General features: G+C 37.7%; 2 protein-coding genes across 2 annotated transcripts in view; both read left to right on the top strand.

Annotated features, from left to right (window-relative positions):
* Nucleotides 1-1,270: 1,270 nt before the first annotated feature.
* ncapg2 (non-SMC condensin II complex, subunit G2) lies at nt 1,271-21,712 on the top strand. The gene is made up of 27 exons (XM_056244498.1): nt 1,271-1,372; nt 1,722-1,803; nt 2,102-2,290; nt 2,694-2,808; nt 6,598-6,755; nt 7,695-7,829; nt 7,921-8,015; nt 8,206-8,362; nt 9,610-9,702; nt 9,847-9,972; nt 10,447-10,626; nt 11,104-11,256; nt 11,416-11,638; nt 11,771-11,865; nt 13,305-13,478; nt 13,613-13,683; nt 14,071-14,224; nt 15,281-15,454; nt 15,883-15,993; nt 16,365-16,493; nt 16,990-17,089; nt 17,267-17,457; nt 17,644-17,784; nt 18,094-18,197; nt 18,281-18,381; nt 20,798-20,900; nt 21,017-21,712. Exons 2-27 carry the CDS (start codon nt 1,726-1,728, stop codon nt 21,084-21,086), a joined length of 3,420 nt encoding a protein of 1,139 aa, XP_056100473.1. The 5' UTR covers nt 1,271-1,372; nt 1,722-1,725; the 3' UTR covers nt 21,087-21,712.
* Nucleotides 21,713-22,318: 606 nt separating this feature from the next.
* ptprn2 (protein tyrosine phosphatase receptor type N2) overlaps nt 22,319-24,596 on the top strand; it is a gene marked incomplete at its 3' end in the record, with an annotated part of 132,853 nt that continues 130,575 nt past the window's right edge. Inside the window, exon 1 of the mRNA XM_056244497.1 lies at nt 22,319-22,616. Within this exon, the coding sequence (XP_056100472.1) occupies nt 22,529-22,616 (88 nt within the window). The remainder of the gene's footprint in view (nt 22,617-24,596) is intronic.

Raw genomic sequence — 24,596 nt, 5'->3', positions numbered from 1 at the left:
AGTAATGTTTTTTTTCTTCTAAGGCACATTTATAAAAGCTACTTAAATGCCCTAATTGGACTAAGGCCTAATCCTGGCTTAGTCTAAGCCCTGTCTGTGAAACCGGGCCTTGAGTTTTTGAGCCCAGTCTCATATCATGTCAGAGACTATTTCAGAAGTGTGCATGAGGAATTTCTTCCTTTTGGGTTTTTCTGCCAAGTTTTTCGATATCATCTTACAGAAATCATCTTGTTTTTTTTATGGTATAGGTAAATGTACCGTTTTATCACTCTGGGTGTGCAACCCCCAACCCCACCCTTTCAGAGTTACATAGCCTAAATTAATTTTATTATATTAATATTGTTTCAACATTTATTTTAATTTAGTCTCTCTTCATACTTTTGTTTTTGATGGTATGTTTTAACAAGGTTATGTGGAAGGTATTGAAGCAACCTAATAAAAGATAATGCACAATATTTTGGCCTAGTTTTAGGTTCAGCAATACTCAATTATTGAATGTGGTAATGATACGGATACCATACCACAGTGGGACAGTCGTGGTTAGAGAGTCGGTCTCGTAACCCAAAGGCTGTGGGTTCAATTCACAGTAGGCAGGCCGCAGGAAATGACTGAGGTGCCCCAAAGCAAGGCACCTAACCCCTTTACTACCCGGTTGCCACAGTGAATGGCTGCCCACTGCTCTAGGTGTCTGTGTCAACGGTTTGCAGTGTGTGTGTGTGTGTGTGTTTACTACTCGTTGCTCCTAATGGGTGTAACTTGGATGGGTTAAATGCAGAGGACTAATTCCGAGTATGGGTTACCATACTTGGGCAGTTGGTTTGCACTTCACTTCATAAAAAGCAATATTTTCTTATAACAACAATCTGTCGGCCGTTTGCTTGGCTTGGTAGTGCAAAAATAGAGAGAACAGATTTAAAAGTTTGTTTATTTTTTATAAAAACATTTTCCTATCACAGAAAAGTAGTAAGCGTGTAATTACAATATATTTCAGAGTAACCTTTTTACCTTTGTGCCTTTTATTGGGGGCTTAACATACAACGTGCTTTTGGCGCCAGCTGGTGGACATTGTTGTAAATTTTAGAGTGGTAAAATAACTCGGCTGACGTTGTGAAATAGTAGTTAGCGTCTGAAGCGTTTTGAGAATTATAACTAACTTATTTATAAAGAAGATAGATACGGTTTTAGCATAGAGATGAAGATCGCGCGGGAATCAGTACATTAAGACCGTTCATCTCCACAACAGCAGATGGCACTGTCTCATCGGCACGACGAGGACGAAAAACATTACGCCTGCCTGACGTCATGATGACGCTTCCTTAACTTTGAGCGGGGAAATATTGAAACGGACTCAGCGCTTCTCTGAGGATCTTCTGTATGTAAACAAACTTTTTTTTACAGTCTATGAAACAAACTGACAGGTTTAAGCTGAAGGAAAATGTATATTTATAATGTGCTGTAATATGTACTGATATTGTAGAAATAATGTTGTGCATAGACAAAACTAAAGCTTTAACGTTACCTGTCGTCAGTTTAACTTTGGTTTGACATGTAACGTTAACGTTAGGAGTAAGAAACTGTACATTGATACTAATGCTATTGCATAAGTTACATAACTGTAGCCTTACCCTGTGCACGGGTAATAACGTAAACTTATAGATCAGTGTTACTCACGGTATGTAGTAACTTAAGTGTGCTTCTGTTCTGTCTTATAGGTTTTTCAGCGAAATGTCGAAACGAAAGCAGTTTCTGGACTCGGTCCATCATGAGCACGTCCAAGATTTTCTGAACTTCATCAGATTACATGTGAGTCATGTTTTCAACGCTCACTTTCAGTGTCACAGAATAAGTTCTTTTTACAAGTATGCCACGGTTTACTTGTTTTTCACTAGAGAATGTACATTAACCTGTGTAAATGACACTGGGTACGTGTTTGAAATTTGAGAGCAAAATATCAACCAAGACCTTTCTGACTAATGATGCTGTTATTTTTTAAGTATAGAACTAACTTAGCAGTGAAATCAGGGATTCAGAAAGAGCTGAAAAAGCCCAGTGTTTAGCCTATAATATAAGGTCATAGCGTTCACTGCCGTTTGTGTTGCAGAAGGATGGAGCAGATCCGTTTGACCTGGCAGAGGTTTTGACGGAGCTGCAGAGGAGTCAGAGGCAGGAGCTGTGGGAGAGACTGCTGAAGTTACTGCAGCACAGTCTCACTGCTCACCCTGCAGAGCGCTGGATCACTGGGGCTGAGGAGGACGCGGGCGACATGGAGGTGGAGATCTCTGAGGAACAGGTCAGGCTGCTAATGTTTCGTAAGAGACAGAAAACCAAGAGCCTTTTGGTAACATGTCAAAATGACGGTGAACGTGATTTCTCCAAGTGCACCATGTTCCTCGATCAACACCTTGTTGGTCCTGGAAAACCCTTTAATCAACCAATCAGATTTGAAGGACAAGTTTTCAGTTAATGTCAAGATGCTTCTACATTAGTGTTATTCACCTATCATTTCCTTCTGATTTTAGGGATAACTTATGGGTAGGGTTAGGTTTAGGGGTGGGATAGGATTAGGACTAAATTTTCAGAGAGGAATGTTGTTCCAGGATCAACTAAATATGTTGACCCAGGAACATGTCTGTCTTGGCAAAATCACTGTGACAAAAAATGATAGGTATTTTGTTGTTCATGTTTCCTTTCAGATACAAACCATGGCAGTAATAGAGGGTGTCACCATTGTGTCTACGGTCTCTGTAGACATTTTGCAGGAAAATGACACTTATACTTCTCTTCTCAACTGTGCCCAGATGCTAAACTGTAAGTATTTATATGCCTTGTTTCGCAGACAGGGCTTAGATTAACCCAAGATTAGGCCTTAGTTCAATTAGACATTTAATTAGCTTTTATAAATGTGCCTTAGAAAAAAAACATTACTGGTGCACACCTTGAGATAAAACAATGGCAGTGACATATTTTAAGATATGTCAGTGCAAGTTGCTTTCAGTTAAAACATGCATTTTAGTATGGGACTATCTTAAGCCTGGTCTGCAAAACCAGGGGATAATGCAACTCTTTAAGCATCTAGTCATTAGAAAATCTTTTATGTCAAAATAATTGTTTTTATTGTCACTTTTGAAAATGTGCAAAATCTGTTTTTGTGTGTTTTTAGTAATTGTTGGTTTGGTATGTGTGAGTTGCTGAATAGCCAGGGCTACTATTACACAGGAGCCTAAACTCTGAGAAAATGATCATTTTAAGCGCACCAGAATAAAATATAATATTCAGAATTAAACAGTGTAGCTGACTTACAGATTCAGTTAACATCTACAAATGAATAAGCGCGACGATTCTGGGGAGGTTCAAACCTTGGCTGGAGCAGCTACACAGTGAAGTCCGAGAAAACGCTACGCTTGAGCAAACAGTTTGTGAATAGGCTACTACAAATGATGGCTGTGAATAAAATATTCAGATATTTTTAAACCACAACTTTCTAAACATCATCTAAACATCTTCAATGTGTGCTTCTTTTACCGTGATATGCGAATAACAGACACACAGACAGACGTTTCTGTAATTTATAGATAGATGGATGTATGTGTCTGTGTATAGGCTATATTATATTTATATATACTGTATATTATACGTGTGTGTGTGTGTGTGTACTGTATATTTTTTTAATCGCGATTAATCTATTTGACAGTATGTATGTGCAAAATCAGTTTTTGTGCGTGTTTTTAGTAATTGTTGGTTCGGTGTGTTTGAGTCACTGATCTATATAATGACTGGATAGCTCATGACGTTCTAAACTGCCACCAGGCAGTGAAGCCACCGGAAGTGTTCGAGCGGCCATCTTACGATTCCCTACCAGCAGAGGGCACCAACCAATGGCTCCAACGGCAGTGAAAAAAAAAACGATAAAACATTCAACAGTAGCCTATAAGACACCTCAGAGCAGCAATAATCACAATTAAGTGTCCAATAGCGACCCCATTTGAAAAAGCGTTTCGTGCAGAGTCCGTTTACCGTTACTAACGCCTGCATTTGATCTACGTCTGTACCACAAACACAACATTTATTCTCTATTTTTTATTTTGCGCCTATCTTTAGCAACGCGCCGCGTCACGGCTGGTTCACACGTTGATTAGAGTGGGCGCGATCAGCTCCGGTAGCCGTGTCGCAGCCGTAACGCGCGGCAGACGTGTGCAGTGTAAATAAGAGGTGAAACAGGCGTACATTAACAGGCGTTCTTGCTAACTAATCAAACACTTGAACAGACTAATGATCTATCTCTAAAACACAATCAGAAAGAGCTATATTTTAAGTACACAATACATATACTTAATTTTTAATAAGCAGGAATAATTACCGACTTTAAACAAATACCCATTTAAATGCTTAGGATGTTTGCGTTGTAAGACTGTTCAGGGAGACTTTAGATTTAAAAACGGTGTCTCGTTATGCAATGTTTTCTCAGTCAAATCATACAATTTCCTATTGATTCAATAGACCTTATGCACCAGAGAAACAAGGGTGCCGCCATCTTTAGAATATTGTCTGTGAACTTCCGTTTTTGCCGCCGCTCTGTATATCTCTATGGCATTGCTGTCCAGGAGTAATTAGCTTTTAAGTGGATTTACTTAATGTAAAGTTAACGAAAGTTATCATGAGGATTGTAATGTTTAAAGCAGATGTCTTAACAAACGTCAGTAGACCGGGAAGATTTTAAAACGAGCCGTTCATTCATAAATAGGCAAGATAGATACACAGACCGGAAGACAAAAGACAACGAGCGCTGCGCTGAAAAGGGGCGGGGCTACATAAGGTCTATAGAACGCGTGAGCTCACTAGGGAATACCAATATGGCGGCGCAGTGGCTTCTCTGTTTATGACGTCATGAGCTATCCAGTCATTCTATTAGGGGTGGGAATCTTTGGTCACCTCACGATCCGATCCGATTCCGATTCTGGGAGTCACGATCCGATTCCAGAACGATTCTTTATCTACCTTTCCCCCCCCTTATTAATTCATTAGTTTACATAAGTAATTAAGTACTTTAAAAAAAAAAATTTACAAATTAATTTTTTTTTATTAAAACAGTTCTATGTTAAGAAATTTAAACTAATATAACAAATAATAAAGAGGAGCATCGAAAAATCTAACTTACAACAAACAAAAAGTGCTTTCAGTAGCCTATAGATTATCTGAACGTTTTCCATTCAAGAACTGTGAGTGATTTTTCTTCATCTTTACTGTTGTTTTTTACTATGACATCATAGACTGCGGGAGATCTATTAGGCCTAAGCTGCATTCACGCACGCATCTCTTTTGAACTTAAAGAAGTAATGCGGTGTGTCCTGTCCGTTTAATCCCTTAAGACATTACTGGCTGTGTTTACGTTAATTTTGCACAAGTACATTAAACCACTACACGGAGTCGCACAGCCGCATGCGCGAGCAGTCTCACGACACAAACAAAGCGCGCGTCAGCATTTGAAATTGAAAGCAGCCTTCTGTTAGTGAGGTTCATATTTTAAATATATAAGTCCACTGCATTCCAAACCACATAAATGATGGCTTCGTAGACCATTTGTAAGGAAAATACCGACGGGCGAGGCGAGACAGCACACTTCAAGTGTAACATCAAAGAAAGCGCGCGTCTATCACAGCCTGTGCAATGAAGCCTGTGAATGTCCTTGTAATTCGCTTCAACCTTTCCGAACTTTATGAAAGATTATTTTAGGGAAGGTTCGAGTGGTGTATGTGTGTGAGGAATTGGAATCAAGCAGAATACGGGTGTTTCTAAACCAAACGTCATCGCACATCTGGTTAAAACTAAGCTCAGAATCGATTCTGGAATTCTCAGAATCGATCCAGAATCGTTGGAGAGAGAATCGCGATGCATCGATGGATCGATTTTTTTCTCCCACCCCTACATTCTATACAGATCAGTGGTTTGAGTGCTTATTGTTACAATTACACAGCAAAAGTTCAGTGACATTTTTATTTGTGCATGGTAGAAAGCAAATACTGATACTGACATAATGACATGAAATAAATATGGAAAATTGAACTACATATATAACTAACTACTGACAACTAACTACTTCTGAATAACTACAATATTCAGAAGTAAACAGTGTAGCTGACTTAATGTTTAGCTGACCGAGTGTTTATGTCAGAATGTTTATTTTTAAACCACAACTTCAATGTGTGCTTCTTTTACTGATATATTTAACGATATCTTTTGCATTTCTAATCCAAACTACGTCAAAATTGGCACTGCACTTACTCGTGCCCGTAACAAGACACCTGTCAAGTTTGAAATCCATCGGACTAACGATTCAAGAGATATGCTAATAACAGACACACAGACAGACGTTCCTGTAATTTACAGATCGATTTAGAGTGTCCTTGATGAATTGAAGTATTTCTTTAAAACAAGGGGGTGTTATAGATTAAAGACAGATAGTTACAGGTTTGATCTTATTTTTCATCATTGTCATTTCCCATCACCATTAAACACTTGAAAATGAAATGTTTATAATTCATAATATTTTTCTTAAATGGATATAGAATGTATTTCCTCCCATGTTGTCTTTTTCTCCAGGTATAGAGAGTGCTTTGCCACTGTCACACACCCCCCTCCAGCAGGCTATTCATTGGCTGTTTGAGTGCTGGTGGAGGCAGGATCTAAAAGGAAAAGAGGAGCTTGGTTGGACTGCTTTCCTTGTCTGTTTGGAGAACACTGTTACACTTGATAAACCGGTACTAGAATTGCTTTATATGCATTATTACCAGACAGATATGACATTATTATATTAACTAAGGGTGTCACGATTTCGATTTTAAATCGAAATCGACCAAAATTAAGTCACAATCTCGAACTTCGAATTAAAAAATGGAATCGTCAATGCTGCCATGCCCCCATGTCATGTCCGGTCGGCGTGCCAAGCGGAAAAAAACACACGTGTTGAAGTGCTGCGAGTCAAACTCCTCTAACTTAGCTACAGCCAGTCAAAAGATAGCATGCAGATGCAGGAGACCCATCGACAGAACTTGAACCCCCTCCTCTTTCATTGAAGTCGCCGGTGTGGAAGTATTTTGGTTTTCCAGTGAGTTATGTTGACAACGTTCGTGCTTCAAAAAAGCCACAGTTTGCAAGCTCTGCTATGTGCGTGTACCATATTCTTCCACTGGCAGCACGACCAACATGGCAGGGCATCTCCGCAGGCACCACAAAAACATAGATTTATCTGTTAAACCAACAACTGTTTGTTTATTTTGTGAACTTGAATGTCATCTTCTGTGAAGAAGACTGCAGTTACAAAAGAGATACTATGGCAGGTTATTTTGCTTAAGCTTCCAATTGACTGAAGATATAAGTTATTATATTATATTATAAGCACTTTATGTTGTTAATGTTTTAAATTTGACAATGTAGTGTGGTACATTGCGAACAAAGGTCAGATATTATATTGCATAAAAGTATATTCTAAAAATGGCATAGCAACCTGTGCTTTAAAAAGAATAAATGTAAAAATCGAGAATCGAATCGAACCGTGACCTTAGAATCGAAAATTAAATCGAATCGAAGATTTGGAGAATCGTGACACCCCTAATATTAACATGTGTATCATTTGATTGATATCATTTTCTGTATTGTTGTAGATGAGCAGTGTTGATGCTTTTTGGGTATGTTCCCAGGTCAGTGAGCTCAGAAGGCTCTGTACTCTTCGAGAGGTGCTTCTCAGTGTGGACTTTGCATCTGAAAGAGGTCAGCAGGTCATTGATCCACTGCTCCAGTGCTTCTTCAGGGCCTCTCATATCAAACAAGAAGAGGTTTGTGTATATGTGTTTGTGGGCTCATGAGTTTGAGACATTATTTTCTACTGGAGATCATTTTATATAACTGTTTATTGCTCATTTTCAGGGGAAACGGTTCCTTGCCTTCCTTTTTTCTTGGAACGACAACTTCATTCGGATGATTCATGAAACTATTAAGAATCAGCTGCCGTTTTTCCCAAAGTATTTCATACACTCATGACCTCTTGTTTTATAATGCTAAAAAAGGCACTCAGTAGTTTTTTTTTTATGTGATGGTTCTGTAATAACCTTCACATATCAGACAAACAATATTAGAGTGGTGTCTGCAGACTGTTTGATCTGCTATTTCTTTGATCTTTGTGGTTATTCTTTTTTTACACTATACCTGCAGAACTCTGTCTGTTCATGTGGCTGAGATTTACTTCAGAGCATGGAGGAAAGCATCAGGTCCTTCTCTGGAGGAGATTGAGTCCACCTGCATCCAGGACTTAATGCAGCATGCTCTGTTGCTTCACAGAAACTCGCCTGTACACAGCAAAGTCAGACAGGTCAGAAACCACATGTCCTCTTTATTACATTGAAGTAGATAATTAAATTTAGGTTGTGAACTTATGAGTGTTCAAAAGTTTCGGGTTAGTAACATGTTTTAATGTTTTTGAAAGAAGTCTCTTATGCTCAAGGCTGCATTATTTGATCAAGATCATTAATATTAGTGTTATAGTGGTATTATATAATTTTACATTTGATTAAAATAACTTTTATTTAATGTATTTTAATATTTTAAAATGTAATTTATTCCTGTAATTAGACCTGGGTTGATATTGATTTCTTAATCTCAGTTGATCTTTATTTTGATGAACCAAATTTGATTTTTAAATCCCAAGATCCATCTTTTAGTCTATGCTGTTTTCAGGTATTTGTTGCATGCACCTCATCCAAAAATTGCAATAAGCTTTGTGCTTTGTTACTTTTGATATGAAACAAAATCTCAGCTGTCAATTTCATCACAAAATTCAAACAATAAATCATTGTTTTGGCGCTCTTAGCTTGATAGATCAAACAAGTTTTTATTTGATTGCTGATCATGATTATTTGTTTGAAGTTTAACCAACAGTTTGGATTTTAGCCTTTAATATTATTGTAATGTACCAACTGACGGAGTTCCCTGTATAGTTTACAACTTTAGCTGAACAAGATTTTTTTTCTTTAAGAAAAATTGACATAATGTACCTGAATTGAATCGGATCGAGATCAGAATCAAATCAAATCAAGAGCTTATGAATCTGAATCGAATCGTGAATCTGAGACAATACCTAGCCCTACCTGTGAATATTCAGCATCATTACTCCAGTCTCTGGTGTCACATGATCCTTTAGAAATCATTCTAATATGATGATGTGGTGCTCAAGATACATTTATTATTATTATCAATGTTGAAAACAGTTGTGCTGCTTAATATTTGTATGTAAATAATTTTAAATGTCTTTGCTGTCACTGTTTGATAAATAAAGTCCTTGCTAAATAAAGGTATGTTTTTACTTTAAAAATGATCTTACTCCAAATTTTTGAACGGCAGTGTAAGTGAATATGCTTATGAAGCCTTGCCTTATGTTCATGATATACTGCTAAATTTGTGCTGGTGCCATTGTAAGTATTCGGAAAATGACGGAAATAAAAATCAGAGGGCTCATTTGATAAAGGGAAGATTTGACAACTAGAACAGATAAATTAGTGATCTGAATTTAAACCTATTCTTCACTGTAAAAATAAATATTGTCACTGTCTCTCTATGTAGGTCCTTACTTACTTCCACAAGCAGAAGTTTCGCGAGGGAATTGATGAGATGCTGCACAGACTTTACAAGCCAATTCTGTGGAAAGCATTAAAGGTAGATCAAAAAGTAGTGTTGTTTTATTGTTATTTTGTTTTAAATATGCTGTTCTTTGAGTTAAAGCCTAAAGTTAATGAATTAATGGCTCAATAAAATATATCACCTTGTTCATTTGGATATGTTTCTGATCATTGTAAACAGGCCACTAATGCTGAGGTTCGTGCCAATGCCACACTGCTCTTTACAGAGGCTTTTCCCATCCACGACCCCAACATGAGCAGTGAGATAGTTGACCAGGCTGTTCAGAATCAACTCAATTTACTGTTTGTATGTCAACAGCTGATTCCATTTAGCATTGTTATGCATTATTGATATTTTGTAATATTGAAGGATTTATGTAAAGGGTGCCAATGTGTGCAAATAGAGTGCAACAGGTTCCTGGGAGCGTAGGAAGCCTAACCTTTGTTCTTTTAGATTCTCTCTGATTGAGGGGGCTTTCTTTGCAATTGCAGTATCATGGTTAATGTAGTTTTTCACAAGGAATTCCACTGTTAAACATGATTATTTGAAAAATGGTTGAAAAGTTGAAATAATGCAGTCTATTGGCTTAAAAAACATGACGACCTGAGAATGGTTTGTCTTTAACGCTTTTGAAGTTATTGTTAAAATCAATTCCCCTGTGGAGAAAATAAATTGAATTTTTACTGCCAGAACCCGACTGTTGCACTCAATAGCAGTCAACAAAAAATATATCACTAACTTATACCGCTATGATCAAATTATCTCTTTGTGTCTCTATAGGCTCTCCTTGATGACCCCCAGCCCCTTGTGCGCTCTTCAGCAGTGCTCGGAGTTTGTTCTGTCCTGGCTCGTTGCTGGGAGGTCATACCCTCCACGGTCATCACTGACCTCCTGGAGAAGCTCATCCTGCAGCTGGCTAATGACACAAGCTCTCCAGATGTCCGCTGCTCCGTCTTCATGGTAAAACCCCTGACTGTCTCTCAGAAAAGTGATCAGAGAGAGAGATGGGGAGCAATTGCTCGGCATCTTTCCAGTGTTGCAGTAAAATGCAATTTAAAGCCATTTACATCTCGAGGAAGGACACTGTCTTCAGCTCTGTGATTTCAGTCTAATTTGTTCGTTTAAAAGCTTCAAACTAAAAGGCTTTTTAGGGCGAATAGGCATACCCAATTATTAATTTATAGTTCAGAGGTTAGCAGTGCTTACGAAATCATTTTAACCTGAAAGTTAAGTTAAATTAATATGTTCACAATTCATTTGATCTTTTGTTCTTATAATATTTAGGGACATAATTATAGTTTTACATATCTTAGCGGCAGTAAAATACTAGCTTAAATTTTTGTGTAATGAGATGGAGAACTCAGCATGGTCTATATATTTTTCATCATTTTTTGTGCATGACTAAGCCTTATTATAGCCTGTTTGTTTGCTCTGCAGTGCATGTCTATAATTCTGGATAACAGTTTAAGCCATCCACTCATGGAAAAACTGTTGCCTGCATTGAAGAGTAGCCTCCATGACAGCTCTGAAAAGGTGCGTGTTGCCTTTGTGGGCATGCTCCTCAAGATCAAGGGTGTACGGGCAGCCAAGGTAAGAGTTTACACCAAAATGTATTTTATTGATATTATATGTCACACTGTTTGATCTCTCACTAAATATAATGCCTTTACTTAAGCTAAAAATGTTAATTTAAACGAAATATTTGTGTATTAATTTATGCCTATTCTTTCACTCCTTGTTATTCTACAGTTTTGGAAAGTTTGTACCCTGGAGCACTTGCTGGCTCGATTGGAGATGGACTCTCCTCCTGTCTCTAAGCGAATTGTCAATCTCCTGTTTAACTCATTCTTTCCAGTCAACCAACCAGAGACTGTCTGGTGTGAGCGATGCGTCACCCTGATTCAGACAAACCCTGGAGCGGCTCGCAAATTTTACCAGCATGCCTATCTGTACACAGCTCCTGCTAATATAGGTTAGATTGCTTTAGATACCCCACTAAGCTTTCTTAATGTAAATTCTGTTTTGTTGAGTTACCAGGGTTTGGTTTTGTCATTTGGAAGTACAGTATGTGTCACTATTAACTCAATGTGCTTTTTCTTTGTAGTCAAGCTAATGCTGGTGATCCGAAAATGTCTGAATGTGTGCATTCAAAATGCAGGAGATGATGAATTTGTATCTAGCAATAAAGAAAACAGCACGGTGAGATTTCATATACACTACTGTTTTAAAGTTTGTGGTCAGTAAAATTTTTGTTTGTTTTTAAAAGAAGCCTCTTATGCTCATCAAGCACAATACAGTAAAAACAGTAATATTGTGAAATTTTATTACAATTTAAAATAAATGTTTTCTAATTTAATATATTTTAAAATGTATTTTATTCCTGGTAAAGCTGAATTTTCAGCATCATTACTCCAGTCTTAAGTGTCACATGATCCTTCAGAAATCATTCTAATGTGCTGATTTGCTGCTCAAGAAACTTTTCTTATTATTATCATTATTATCAACAGTTGTGCACCTAGATGTTTTTGTGGAAACCGTTATACTTTTTTTCCCCCCCAGCATTGTATGATGAATAGAAAGTTCAAAAGAACAGTATTTATTTGAAATAGAAATCTTTTGTAATAATGTAAAGGTATTCTTTGTGAATTATCATCAATTTAATGCATCCTTGCTGAATAAAAGTATTAATTTCTTAAAAAACAAAACAAAAAAAAAAGACGTACATTTTATAAACTCTTTGCTAACTGAATCTTGCTTCCTTTTTACAATATATCGGAAATATCTATCTATAAATTACAGGAACATCTGTCTGTCTGTGTGTCTGTTATTCGCATATCTCTCGAACTGTTTGTCCAATGAATTTCAAACTTGACAGGTGTCTTGTTACGGGCACGAGTAAGTGCAGTGCCAAGTTTGACATTGTTTGGATTAGAAATGCAAAAGATATCGTTAAATATATCGGTAAAAGAAGCACACATTGAAGATGTTTAGATGATGTTTAGAAGGTTGTGGTTTAAAAATAAACATTCTGACATAAACCCTGTCAGCTACAGCAAAACTTCACATTTTTATTTGTAGCTGACTTAATGTTTAGCTGACAGAGTGTTTATGTTAGAATGCTTATTTTTAAACCACACCAAACCAACAATTACTAAAAACCATTATAAATTGTCACCATCTCACCATTATAAATTGTTATGCAACCACGTAGTTCAATTTTCCATATTTATTGTATGTCATTATGCCAGACATTTAATCTAAATGCTGAAATACTCGTTTAAGAATACTAGTGCAGTGCCCGTGCAAAATCAGTTTTTGTGTGTATTTTTAGTAATTGTTGGTTATGTCATTATGTCAGTATCAGTATTTGCTTTCTATCATGCACAAATAAAGATGTCACTGAACTTTTGCTGTGTAATTGTAACAATGAACACTCAAACACACCAAACCAACAATTACTAAAAACACACACAAAAACTGATTTGGCGCGGGCACTGCACTAGTATTCTTAAACGAGTAGAAAGGCCTCTCAGCATTTAGATTAAATGTTTTCCACAATACCCTAGACACTGCCAAGCAATGATGGGGAACTTCAAACAGCTATAATTAATAATGCTTATGTTTGTCATTGTCACTAGATGTTGGAGGATGTTCTCTCAGTGCAGGACACTGCCTCCATGGCCAGCCTGCTGGAGATCCTCGTCATTCTGTGGAAAAGTGTTCAGAAATCTCTTATGGCTAACCAAGAGGCCTTCAAGTACACCACGTCAAAATTTGCATCTGTTCTGCCCCAGTATCTAAAAATCTTTCAGGTAAGAGGCACATTCACACACATGGAACCAAGGGCAATTCAAAGAGCAAAGCTACACACTGTAATCACATCATTAGAGCTGATGCAATATGGTTGCAACATGAAGCGGTTGTCTATGTATATGTGTGTGTGCAGGAGGAGCGGTGTAAAGCCCCTCTCATTCTTCTAGCCTCTCTACTTCCTGCCACTGCTGTTCCAGCTCTGAGGTTAGTAGGACTCTCACCTTGAACAACCCCTAAATGCAGCTCACATTGTTAAATGCCTTATTTTAGATGAATAGGGCAGCAAAAATGAAAACAGATTCTTTGAGAGATGAATTTTCTAAAAATGTCATTTTGGGGGAAAATTCCTGCAAAGAACAAAGAGTTTTTCAAAACTTTCTTTCCTGCTGAGCGTCTTAACACAGTTGGCATGGTGTCTCAGCCATTTCTCCAGAACAGCAGGTTGGCTCAAAAGTGAAATGCCAATTCCGATTCCCATTTGATCCGAAAGACGTCCTTTAATGCTGGTGGGATTGAGTGTATTTTCAAGGCTTTAGAGCGATCTGTAGGACAGTCTGGGTGTACTGCATGATTGTGTGTTCCTCTCTGCAGGAGTAAAGTGATGTCTCACTTGAGGAGTTTGAAAGCCGGCACCGCTGTGACGGCATACAGTCAGTCGGTGGAGTGTCTCTGTAGCTGGGGGCAGATCAGTCATATTGTGGAGCTGATAGAGAACTGGCTTATGGAGGCTGCACCTGTAAAAGAGGTAAATGTTGTGTAAAGTGTCCTTGTCCAGGTCTCTAGACTAACATTTAAGAGCAGTGGCTCTAGTGCTTCCAAGTTCTAAGGATGGTGGCACCAGCACCTGATTTGGTAGCACTGAGATGGTGGGGGGTATTAATAATACATGTTTTGTCTCTTGGAATGCATATTTGACAGTAACTTGAGTTGACAGTAGCAGTAGCTTGAGCTGGGAAGCGGATGTAAATGTATTTTCATTTAAAAAAAATAAACAGTAACATCTGTGTAAAAAAAAAAAAAACAGCCTAATTTTTAAAGGGTACAATTTAAATATGCTGACTGAGTTAGGACTCTACTCTTATTAATTGGTCTTCCATGGTATTATACATTTGTAGATAATGATAGCCAGCCACAGGTAGAGCTGGGTATCGAGGTCGATACTTTTTAGGCACCGACCGAATTGCCTCAATACTATTTAGTATCAAAAACTGTCTTGTCGTTCGGTACCAAATTTCGATACCTGAGGGGTTAATCTTGTCAACGTCAGTGAAACAATAAGCATGCGGTATGTGCCCAAATCAAGTGCTGCTGATAATTATTAAAATAAATTTTCTTCCATGTTAACAGTAAACCTGTTGTGTAGCACTTGTTTGCCAAAAAAATTTAAGGACTTGTTTAATTTTATTTGAATAAAAATGTATTTAAAAGAAAATTAATGTTTAATAAACAACATTAACAACACTTTTTTTATTTATTAAATTGTTGTATACAAATTAATCAATTAAGTTGTTTTTATGAATTCAATTAATTAGATATGTTTTTTAATAAACCATTAAAATGGAATATAGACAAAATAAAACGGAAAGCACAGAACTGGATGTAATTTTACATCCATTTAAGAATGTAATTTTTGTTAAACTGCTAATAAATTGCTGTTAAATTTAACAAGTTTCATGATTTAAATTAATTACAAATGCTTTTTTAGGAAGGAAAAAAGGTTGCAGTCTAGAGCCCTGTTGTGGGGGTTTATTAACTGTTTATGGTGCTTTTATATCCTCTATGATCACTCTCTAATCAACAGGGTGATGAAGATACGACGGGCAAAGTGCATTTTGATGGGCTAGAAGAGTCAAAGCCAGATCTGGGTCTGGACTATCTGGATTATCTGCTCCTGCGCCCTAAAACACGAGACTGTCTTCTCACGCTGCCGCTGGATCAGATCAGAGCGCTCCAGAAGGCCCTCAACAAATGGAAGGTACCTTAGACATGAGGTTTAATGATTACCATTACAGAGAATTGGTGCAAGCATACTCGTATTACATGTCATGTTATTGCTGTCATTAGTTACAAAGTAAACATGGTAATTGCAGGTTTTCAGCAGTCTTGCTTTGAAGATAATGGTGCAAGGAGCTGTTTGGCTAAATGTCGTGATGTTTTTGCCCTTATTATAATAATAAAAGCACTGTGAGCTTAGAGAAGTTTTGTTATGCTCAATGGAAGTTATGTTTACTGAGGTCTTTAGACATTACATAAAAAAATGTCTGCCTCTACCTTAGGAAAAGGTAGAGTTTTTTTTTTTTTCTTATTCTTTGGAAAAGTTTTTAGGTTCTTTTTTCTGAACTGAATCCATAATGTACCTTTAATTCAGAACTATTGTTATTGCTCTTTTGTTTGTGTGTCCAGTCGCTGCTGTTCTCCTCTCTGAGTGGATCAGAGGTCAGCATGGCAGTCATTGAGACAGCGCTGAGAGCTTTTATCTTCCATGGCAGACTCAGTATCCACCTTCAACACAAAGTGAGTATATAGCCGTAACCGCATTGCATGAGCTCTTTGAGTCCTTTACACACCAAACAAACCAATCATTCACTGAACACACTTAGACAAATGATGTTATTAGGATGCAAAGAGAGGTTTAAGAGAAATAAGTTGTCTCTCAGTACATAAATTCTCAAGTACTGAGGTGACATGACACAAATCCATTTCAGCAGTTGAAGCAGGTCACAGGATCTCAAGCCAGTACTACTGTTGTGACGTTCTGTGCTGAACTGTGCAAATGGTTTCCATTATAGACATAAACTGAGATTTCATGAACTACAGATGCTCTGGAAGCTCACCTTTAGATTGAACAAATAAAACAGTTTCTGCTCATGTTTCTGATCCTACAGTACCCAGAGGAGCGGGAGTTCCTCAAATCCCTGGAGCATTCTGTGTCCTGGGTGGAGAAGAGATTCCTTCCTTTCCTGGCCAACTCCAGCAGTGAGAAACAGCTGTCTTTGAGCAGGAAGACAGTAGAAGTGAGTGACCTGATCAGTGTGAAAGTTGTTCTCTTTTTTTCTTTTGGCAATTTTCTTTGACAAATTTATCACTGATATCTCATTTTATTTAATATATGCCAGTAAGATTTTATTTTTTTTCTATTCATCGAAGAATCCTAGAAAAAATGTAGCGTGGATACTAAGCAAAAATACTAAGCAGCACAACTGTAACAACATTGATAAGAATAAGAACTGTTTCTTGAGCACCAAATCGGCAAACTAAAATGATTTCTGAAGAATTATGTGACACTAGACTGGAGTTATAGCTGCTGAAAATTCAGCTTTGCATCACAGGCAACAATTTTTAAATATTAATATTAAAATAGAAATAATTTATTTTAAATTGTAGAAAAAATAACACACAACTCTTAATCCTAAAAATATCCATTGTTTCACAATTTTACAATGAATTGTGCAGACACATGCTTTTTCATTATATTCCTTTGATTTATTTCCCCTCTTGTGTCATTGTCAGAGTTGTTTAACAGTGTGCACGGATGTGCTGCGGGTTTCTGTAGGAGACAGTGATTTCAAAGACCACTTATTGCAGCACATTGCCTCTCTACTGCAGACAGGTGAGTCCTTTTAGTATTCATACTAATCCAGGGCCCAGTGATAGTTGCATAAATCTTTTTTAGTTTGATAAACGTACATTTAATCAAGATGCAAGATGTTTGACCCCTTCATGCTTAATTTTACAATAGCATAATGTTTTATTTATCACAATTGTGTGTGTATGTGTGTTCATATAGAGAAAGGATATATATGCACTCCTCATGTGCTCGCTCTGCTTACTGAGGTGGCACTGGGCTGCCTTTCCCATAAGGCTGAGGGGCAGGAAGATCAACTGTTGCTCACTATTCGCATTTTGACCAACATCTTCCAGAAAGTTGTGGAGATCATAGCACATCGACTGCGTAAAGACAAGGAAGAGGGTCAGGAGGTGAGGCCTTTGATAAGAGACATTAAAGTCTTCCTCAAGCACTTTAATTTCTGGATGTGTTTACCAAACCTTTGTGCACATGTACATATTTAAACTGAATTTAGTTCAAATTTGGCTGACATTTCTGCCTGACAACATTTCTTTCTAACACTTCATTTCAAAATGCCTTTCTCTATGTATGTTTAGCTGTGTTGCTCTTCTGAGGAAGCTCTCCATGAGTTTCTGCTGGTGACTAAGTTTGCAACTGAGAGGTCAGAGTTTATCACAGGAGTCTTCTCCTCTCTCTGTGCAGCAGTTATTATTGATATCAGCCGCACCTTGCAGAAGGTAAATCCGCTAATAATTTATTTGTATTGCTGTTAGTGTGATGTTTGGGTGGCATTTCTTCCTTGCCTTTGTAATTGATACATTTGTTGAGCTCAATGCGATAGCATTTCTTCTTTTTTCTCGGGTGTGATGTTTGACAAAATGACTGATAAAAAGTAATTGTTTTGTTCTTGAGACAAAACAAAACCACAAACAGCATGGAAGAGCTGTCTAAAGCCATGTATAAAAATAAGTTAAAAAATAAAAGAAACCATTTGAGACACTGAAGAATAAATGTAGAAAACAGCAATTTAATGTTTCTACTTGCAGATCTCTCATGTGGAAGAGGTGTTGACACCAGAGACAGTTAATGACCTTCCACGTCTATCGAACACCATACTCAAAGTGACACTCAGATCTCCTGCTGTTACCAGGTAATATGAAACACCAGCTAGAACTAAAATCCCTGTTTTTACTTAAATTGAACATTTCTGATTGATTTTCTGGTATGTTCTAGGTTTTTTCTGTCTGAAATGAGCTCCTCTATAGAGTCAGAGGCCATCGATAGTATCACACAATGGGCTGCAGTTACACACATTCTGACCATCCTCAAACAATGTGAGTTTTTTTTTACTCTGGTCATTTTTAAAGGTATAGTTCTAAACATAATTCCATAAATCATAATACCTGTAATGTTGCCTGAATCATAATCATACACTGTTCGCTCGTTGGCCAGAGGAGAACTGGCCCCCGACTGAGCCTGGTTTCTCCCAAGGTATTTTTTCTCCATTCTGTCTCCTGATGGAGTTTTGGTTCCTTGCTGCTGTTGCCTTGGCTTTTGGCTTGCTTAGTTGGGGACATTTAAAGTCCCTGTAAAGGCAATTCTAAAAAAAAATTCTAAACACATTATAAATGTTAGAAATGTATTGCTAAATCATATTACAAAGTTTGTGAACTGTGAAGTACTGAATTGGAACTGAGTTAGAACGTTAAACAGTTTTTCACCATCTCTGTGTTCCGGATTTTTTGGGCGGGGCTAAAACGGGGCTCGATGACGCACTGGAGCCCCTGAGGCTGGCCCCGCATCAGTTTGGCGCTCAATCGCGAGTTACTGTCAGTACTATGTAATGCGTACTACCTGGATGCGATCATGTACAAAACAGATCGGTGTCCTTATTTAAATTTCCGAAAAACGATCACATCAAGAAGGATTCATTTTGTGAAGAGCCACCTTGACGGAGAGCTGAGGATCACCGCCAAAACCCGCCTCTGTAGTGATCATTTTACACGGGATACTTTTATAAACTTTCGTCGGAGACAACTGGGATTCACTGATAATCCGCTGTTGTTAGTGTGAATGGGGCTGAACCGACTATCTCCCGCCTCGGCCTTCATCCCCCCGTCCCGAAAGCAGTATCAGCTAATATCACCATCGGCAGCTGAGCTTTCCCACGAGTGGGCGTGGCTTTCACATCCAGCGGACATGCCCCCAGCGTTTGAGAACAGAATAATGCTCATTTTTTCAAGATTTTGATAGCTTATTTGATGTACTTGCCGGCTTTTTTTATCATTCAAATTTGGCTGGGTGGCTAATAACACATTTTTCTGTGGTGTGACAAACTCAAAACACATACTTAATTTTGACTTTACAGAGACTTTAATATTCAACAATATTATTGATCTGCCTTACTTAAGGTGGACGATGGCGCAATTTTCTTCTAGAAACAAACTTTGTTGTATTATTTTCATGTTATCACTGTGAAGCTGCTTTGATACAATCTGTATTGTAAAAAGCGCTATATAAATAAAGGTGACTTGACTAAATATAAATTAATAGCAGAGTCCACACCAAGACTATTATAATAACAGCACCAAGAAACAATATTGTTGGAATCACTTTCAGATCCAGGGCTTAAAAACCTTTCTTTCTTTCTTTTTGAGGAAGACAAAACACAAATATCCAACATTTTCTGGTGAAAAATCTTGTAACTACATTTGAGCTTGATTTTGGAAAAATGTTAATAATATAACGACATGCAAGTGCATGCATAAATAAAGTCACACATAAAGCCACAATACTATCTTTGACAACAAGGTGTTTAATCATTTAAAAACAATTTTAACACTACTCTACTCTAGTCTACTCTACACTAGTTCTACACTAACCTGCAATTTTCGCTGGTTTCAAAACACCACTCTGGATATAACCTGCTATGGTAACAGATTGTAACGTTATATGTAACGTGTTAAATATAAATATTTTTCTTACACTAACGCATCGCTTCGCTTCAGAAGGCCTTTATTAACCCCCCAGGGCCATGTGGAGCACTTTTATGATGGATGGATGCACTTTTATGAACTTCAAAACAGAAACAGCAATTCACTGCCATTATAAAGCCAAAGCCAGCTCTGATTGTATTCGTCTGAAAGAAGAATGTCATATACACCTAGGATGTCTTGAGGATGAGTAAATCATGGGCTAATTTTCATTTTTGGGTGAACTATCCCTTTAAAATTGTTTGTTTCCGATTTTTGTTTTTCTTTACTTGAACCGGTTCAGTGCCCTGTTCAGAACTGTTTTTGTTTTTTTTCAGCTGATTAATGATAAAAATGTTAACAGCCAATCAGAATCCATCCTGCTTTAAGAGCTTGAGCATTTAAAGCGGCAGAGGACAGAACTGCAGCACAACACGATATCTTCTGCTGGTGTGGACGCTAATATAGTTATCGTTGTAGTTATCTTTATAGTTATCGCCCTTGTTGTGAACGGGCCTTTACTTGGTTCCAACACCTGAATATTTGATAGTAAAGCTTTAAGCATTTTATAGAAAATTATTCCACTAGACATTCTGAAAGACGTGCAATCACAATTCATTTTACACTATCCAGTACTAAAGCATACAACAAGTCCAGTTGAGTTGGACTTGGAGAAGAAACATAAATGATATTAAGTTAGACTTGGTTTGACTTGTTTCTGTGATATAATCCTACATGATTATAGTACATTTTTACTTTTCTGCTTTGTTTATTACAGCTGATGCATTTGTTGTGGAGTTGAAGGAAATTGCTGCATCTGTACACAGACAAATACAGAACTTTTATATCTTCTCTGCAGAAAACTCTGACAATATACAGAGGTAAAAAATTTTTTTTATCATATTGTGAAAGCATGCTGTCTGTGTCCTACAGTATAAACAATGATAGCTGTATGACTGTTAATGTTGCTTTGCTCTTTTTTTTCTCTCAATCTTAGGACCATCTATGAATCCACTATCATGATGCTGAATGACATCCTAAATCCATGCCAACAACCAAACAGTTAAACGGGCAAGCTAATAGTTAAGAGCCTTTGCATACTTGCACAAAATCCATCAAGGTTACTTTTTCATTTTCTCATCTGTATATTGTGTTGCATGTTTTTCACTCTCTACATATGGATGGATTTGATATACAAGGGCCTTCACTATACAAGTAAGCAAGACTTTCATAAAACATCTTGGTTCACTAAAAGCAGAGTGCTCACACTGCCCATCACCCTTGATACTTCATCATTTTATTTTATTTTGTACAGTTTCAAGCAGTTGTGTTCTTGTATTGCAGATCATTGTAGGTTAAAATCTTCTCAAAGGCTTTTATTTTTTAAAAACATATCAGTGAATCTGGTATGTCTTAAAATAAGATTATTTATTTCATCAATGTGTCTTTGATGAAATATGTCCCTCCCTTTTACATATTTTGTGTTATACTTAGATCCAACTAGGGTGTGACATGTTGTCAAAAATTATACTTGAACTACTTTTTTCCTATCAAACCGTAGAAATGTCAATAAAGTAGTTACCAAATGTGTTCTGAGCTATGAATATATGATTGAAAATTTCCCTAATCTGAGGTCTATTCAGTATCCGTCTAAAATCATGGTATAAAATAAAGAAAAAGCACATGAAATTCAGATTACTTGTGAAAAAGCTGTGTTGCTTGTTTGAACTTGAACCTTAATGTTTGGGTGGACTGTCATCTTCTGATTCTACAGTGACAAGATTACTCTCACATTACTCTTTTTCTCCATTTTGATTTCTGCTTGGATTTTGCTTCTTCTCATAATGGTGGGAATACTTTCACATTAATGCACTTTTAAAATTACGTCCCTGGTTTTAATTAATCATGTCATAGCTTAAAAAAGTGTGCATGTGTCTATCTACATTTAATCTCCCCTTATCAGTCCACGGTTTAAACTTCACTTTCTCTGCTTTTAATGGGTCGTTCTTTTAATATGATAGATTATGGCATAACTTTGACTTGCTTATTCATCACACAGGTGGCAGGCGATTTATTATTGTAGTGCGTTGTTTGTCAAGTACAGCATACCAGCATCTCGGTAGAGGGCACAACCTTTGAGCATAATAACCGCTGGAGAGCAACATAGAAGGGGTTGAGGAAGTGTTATCTATCTGATAAGAGAAAAGCAGAGAAGAAGCTAGCTCAATCTCTGCAAACTAAATACAACTGACCGCGCATAAGTCTTAAAAAACACAGCGAGAAAGCGCATGTAGCGAGTGACGTCAGCAGCTGAGGCGGGGCGCTGACCGTGGTGCTGAATGCGCCTCGCGCTTTTAGAGTTGAGTACAGGACACGGGGTACCACACCAGAGCATCACTCATCTCACTATCCTCCATCACATTCGCCTCTGACCTACTTCCGCTCTAATCACATCACCCCTGAAACGTGAGAGCCGCTATGCCGAATTAACGGGAGCTGTTTGCGCTCGATGGGCAGGATGGCTTCTGTGCGCGCGCTGCTCCTCGCCTTGCTGTCTGTCCACGCGCTCGCCGTTGCCATCGCGGACAGGAAATTCGGTAAGTTAGTTCGACGTGACGCCCCACTAAGTGAGTGACGTTGGTCGTTAGACGGTCTTACCTTTGAAAAAAACAAACAAACTGGGTTACTTTACTTAAGTGTAACTAATTAGGTTAATCACAACGGCGGTTTGACGTGCAGAGTGTGATGTTCGGTTTTTATGCAAAATAGCATGGCTACCGTTTAAAAATATATCCAGCTGGTTGGTTAACAGTATGGTCACAAATCTTTCACCTATGGGTTTTGACATCATATTATATATGCTTCTGAGTCACATGTATCACAATTATCATTGCTCGTCATTCCCCATAAACCAATCAGGTTTTTAGGGATAATAGAAGTTAAGGGCTTGTAGTACACCATCAAACTATTTCTTTCTTACACAGAAGAAGAAGAAAAATGCAAAAATTGTATCTTTAGGGTAAAAGCTGCTTGTTACTGGGGCAGTATCCTTAAAGGGACAACTGAATTTACCCCTGAAAGGTTCGTAGTATACCTTAAGGGTAGGCATACATATTTCTAAAGTACTAATATGCACCTTTTACTGTTTTTTTATAGTGTACTGCCCCAGTGACTAGCTGTTGTACCCCTAAGGGTGAAGTGTTTGCACACTGAGTGTATTTTAGTGGTAGTTGAGGGTCAGGATTAGTGCTGGAGACTTTTTTGATAGGATTGTTGTTCCAGGACCATCAAATGATACTGATCTAACAAAATGTTTTGGTCCTCTATAAGACAAATTGTGTTTAGGACAGAGATTTGCTTCCTTTATCATAGAAGAGCACATAGGACAAATGGAAGATAGTTCTAGTGCTCCTCACTGACAACAGATTACAAAATCGTGTTACGGTTTGTTAAAGTATCTTGGCAGGCTTCATCTTTCAAAGGCACAGGCCGAGAGCAAGAGCCAGCCTCAGATGGGAAGGACCCGACTCGAGCTGTAAACAGATACGGCTCTACACGCTCCATGAACCTGTGCATTCACACATGGATGGTGAGGGAGCTTTGATCTTTGAAGACATGAATGACTGCAAACTTTAAAGACTGGAGCCGTAAAATACTTGATCTGGTGTGCCTCTGACTTTTCCAACACATGCCATGTACATCAAAATCTTGTAGGTCAGAGCTGTGGCACAGTGGGTAGTGTATGCGATCATAGGGATGCAGGTTTGAATCTGGTCTGGGTCAATTTCTCAGTCTCTCCCTCTCTCTTGGTGTCTGTTTTCTACTCTCATACAGTAAAAACATATGGCAATAAATACAATTTAAAACAGAAATTTTGTTATAGATTTGATCATGTGGATGTATATTGGTAATTTAAGAGAATTTTACATTTATTTTATACTCTCAAAAATAAAGCTTCCAGAATATGGTTCTTACAGTGATTCCATGGAATAACCATTTTAAAAATCTAAAGAACCTTTTCCCATTATACAGAATCTTTTGCAAAATGGAAAGGTTCCATGGATGGTAACGTTTCTTCATAGAGCCAGATGCCAACAAATAACCTTTATTTTTTAAGAGTGTAGGATTGATTTATATGCCATTTGCTATACCCTGAAGGTATAATTCATTGTTGGCAAGCCAAAAGCCAAATCACACCAGGCAGCTTGTGATGCTGGTTCTGAAGTTTTCTAGAATGCACAAAGTGTTACTAAATGATTAGCAAACACTCAGCTGGGTTTGCTCAGGATTGTTGTTAAGTAAGCTGTGGTTGGAAAACAATGCATCATTAGAGGCAGGCTCTCTCTGCGGCTGGCATATGAGCTTGGCAGAGGCTGCATGGGATGAGCGAGTTCAGTGAAGCCCTGATGAATAGAGCAGTTAAGCATCTCCAAAGAGTTTGTTGGAGGCTTATATATCACGGCACATTCAAACTTATTCTGGGTCTCCAACTTTCTCTCTTTATTTTCCTCATTTTGTAGGTTGTTTTGTATGAAAATATCTGGTAACACTTTCTATGAAGCTTGTATTTAGTATGC

This window comes from Rhinichthys klamathensis, unplaced genomic scaffold, assembly GCF_029890125.1.
Source record: "Rhinichthys klamathensis goyatoka isolate OS25496 unplaced genomic scaffold, OSU_Roscu_1.1 h1tg000993l_1, whole genome shotgun sequence".
Classification (NCBI taxonomy): Eukaryota; Metazoa; Chordata; class Actinopteri; order Cypriniformes; family Leuciscidae; genus Rhinichthys; species Rhinichthys klamathensis.
This window is presented reverse-complemented; position numbering and strand designations above follow the sequence as displayed.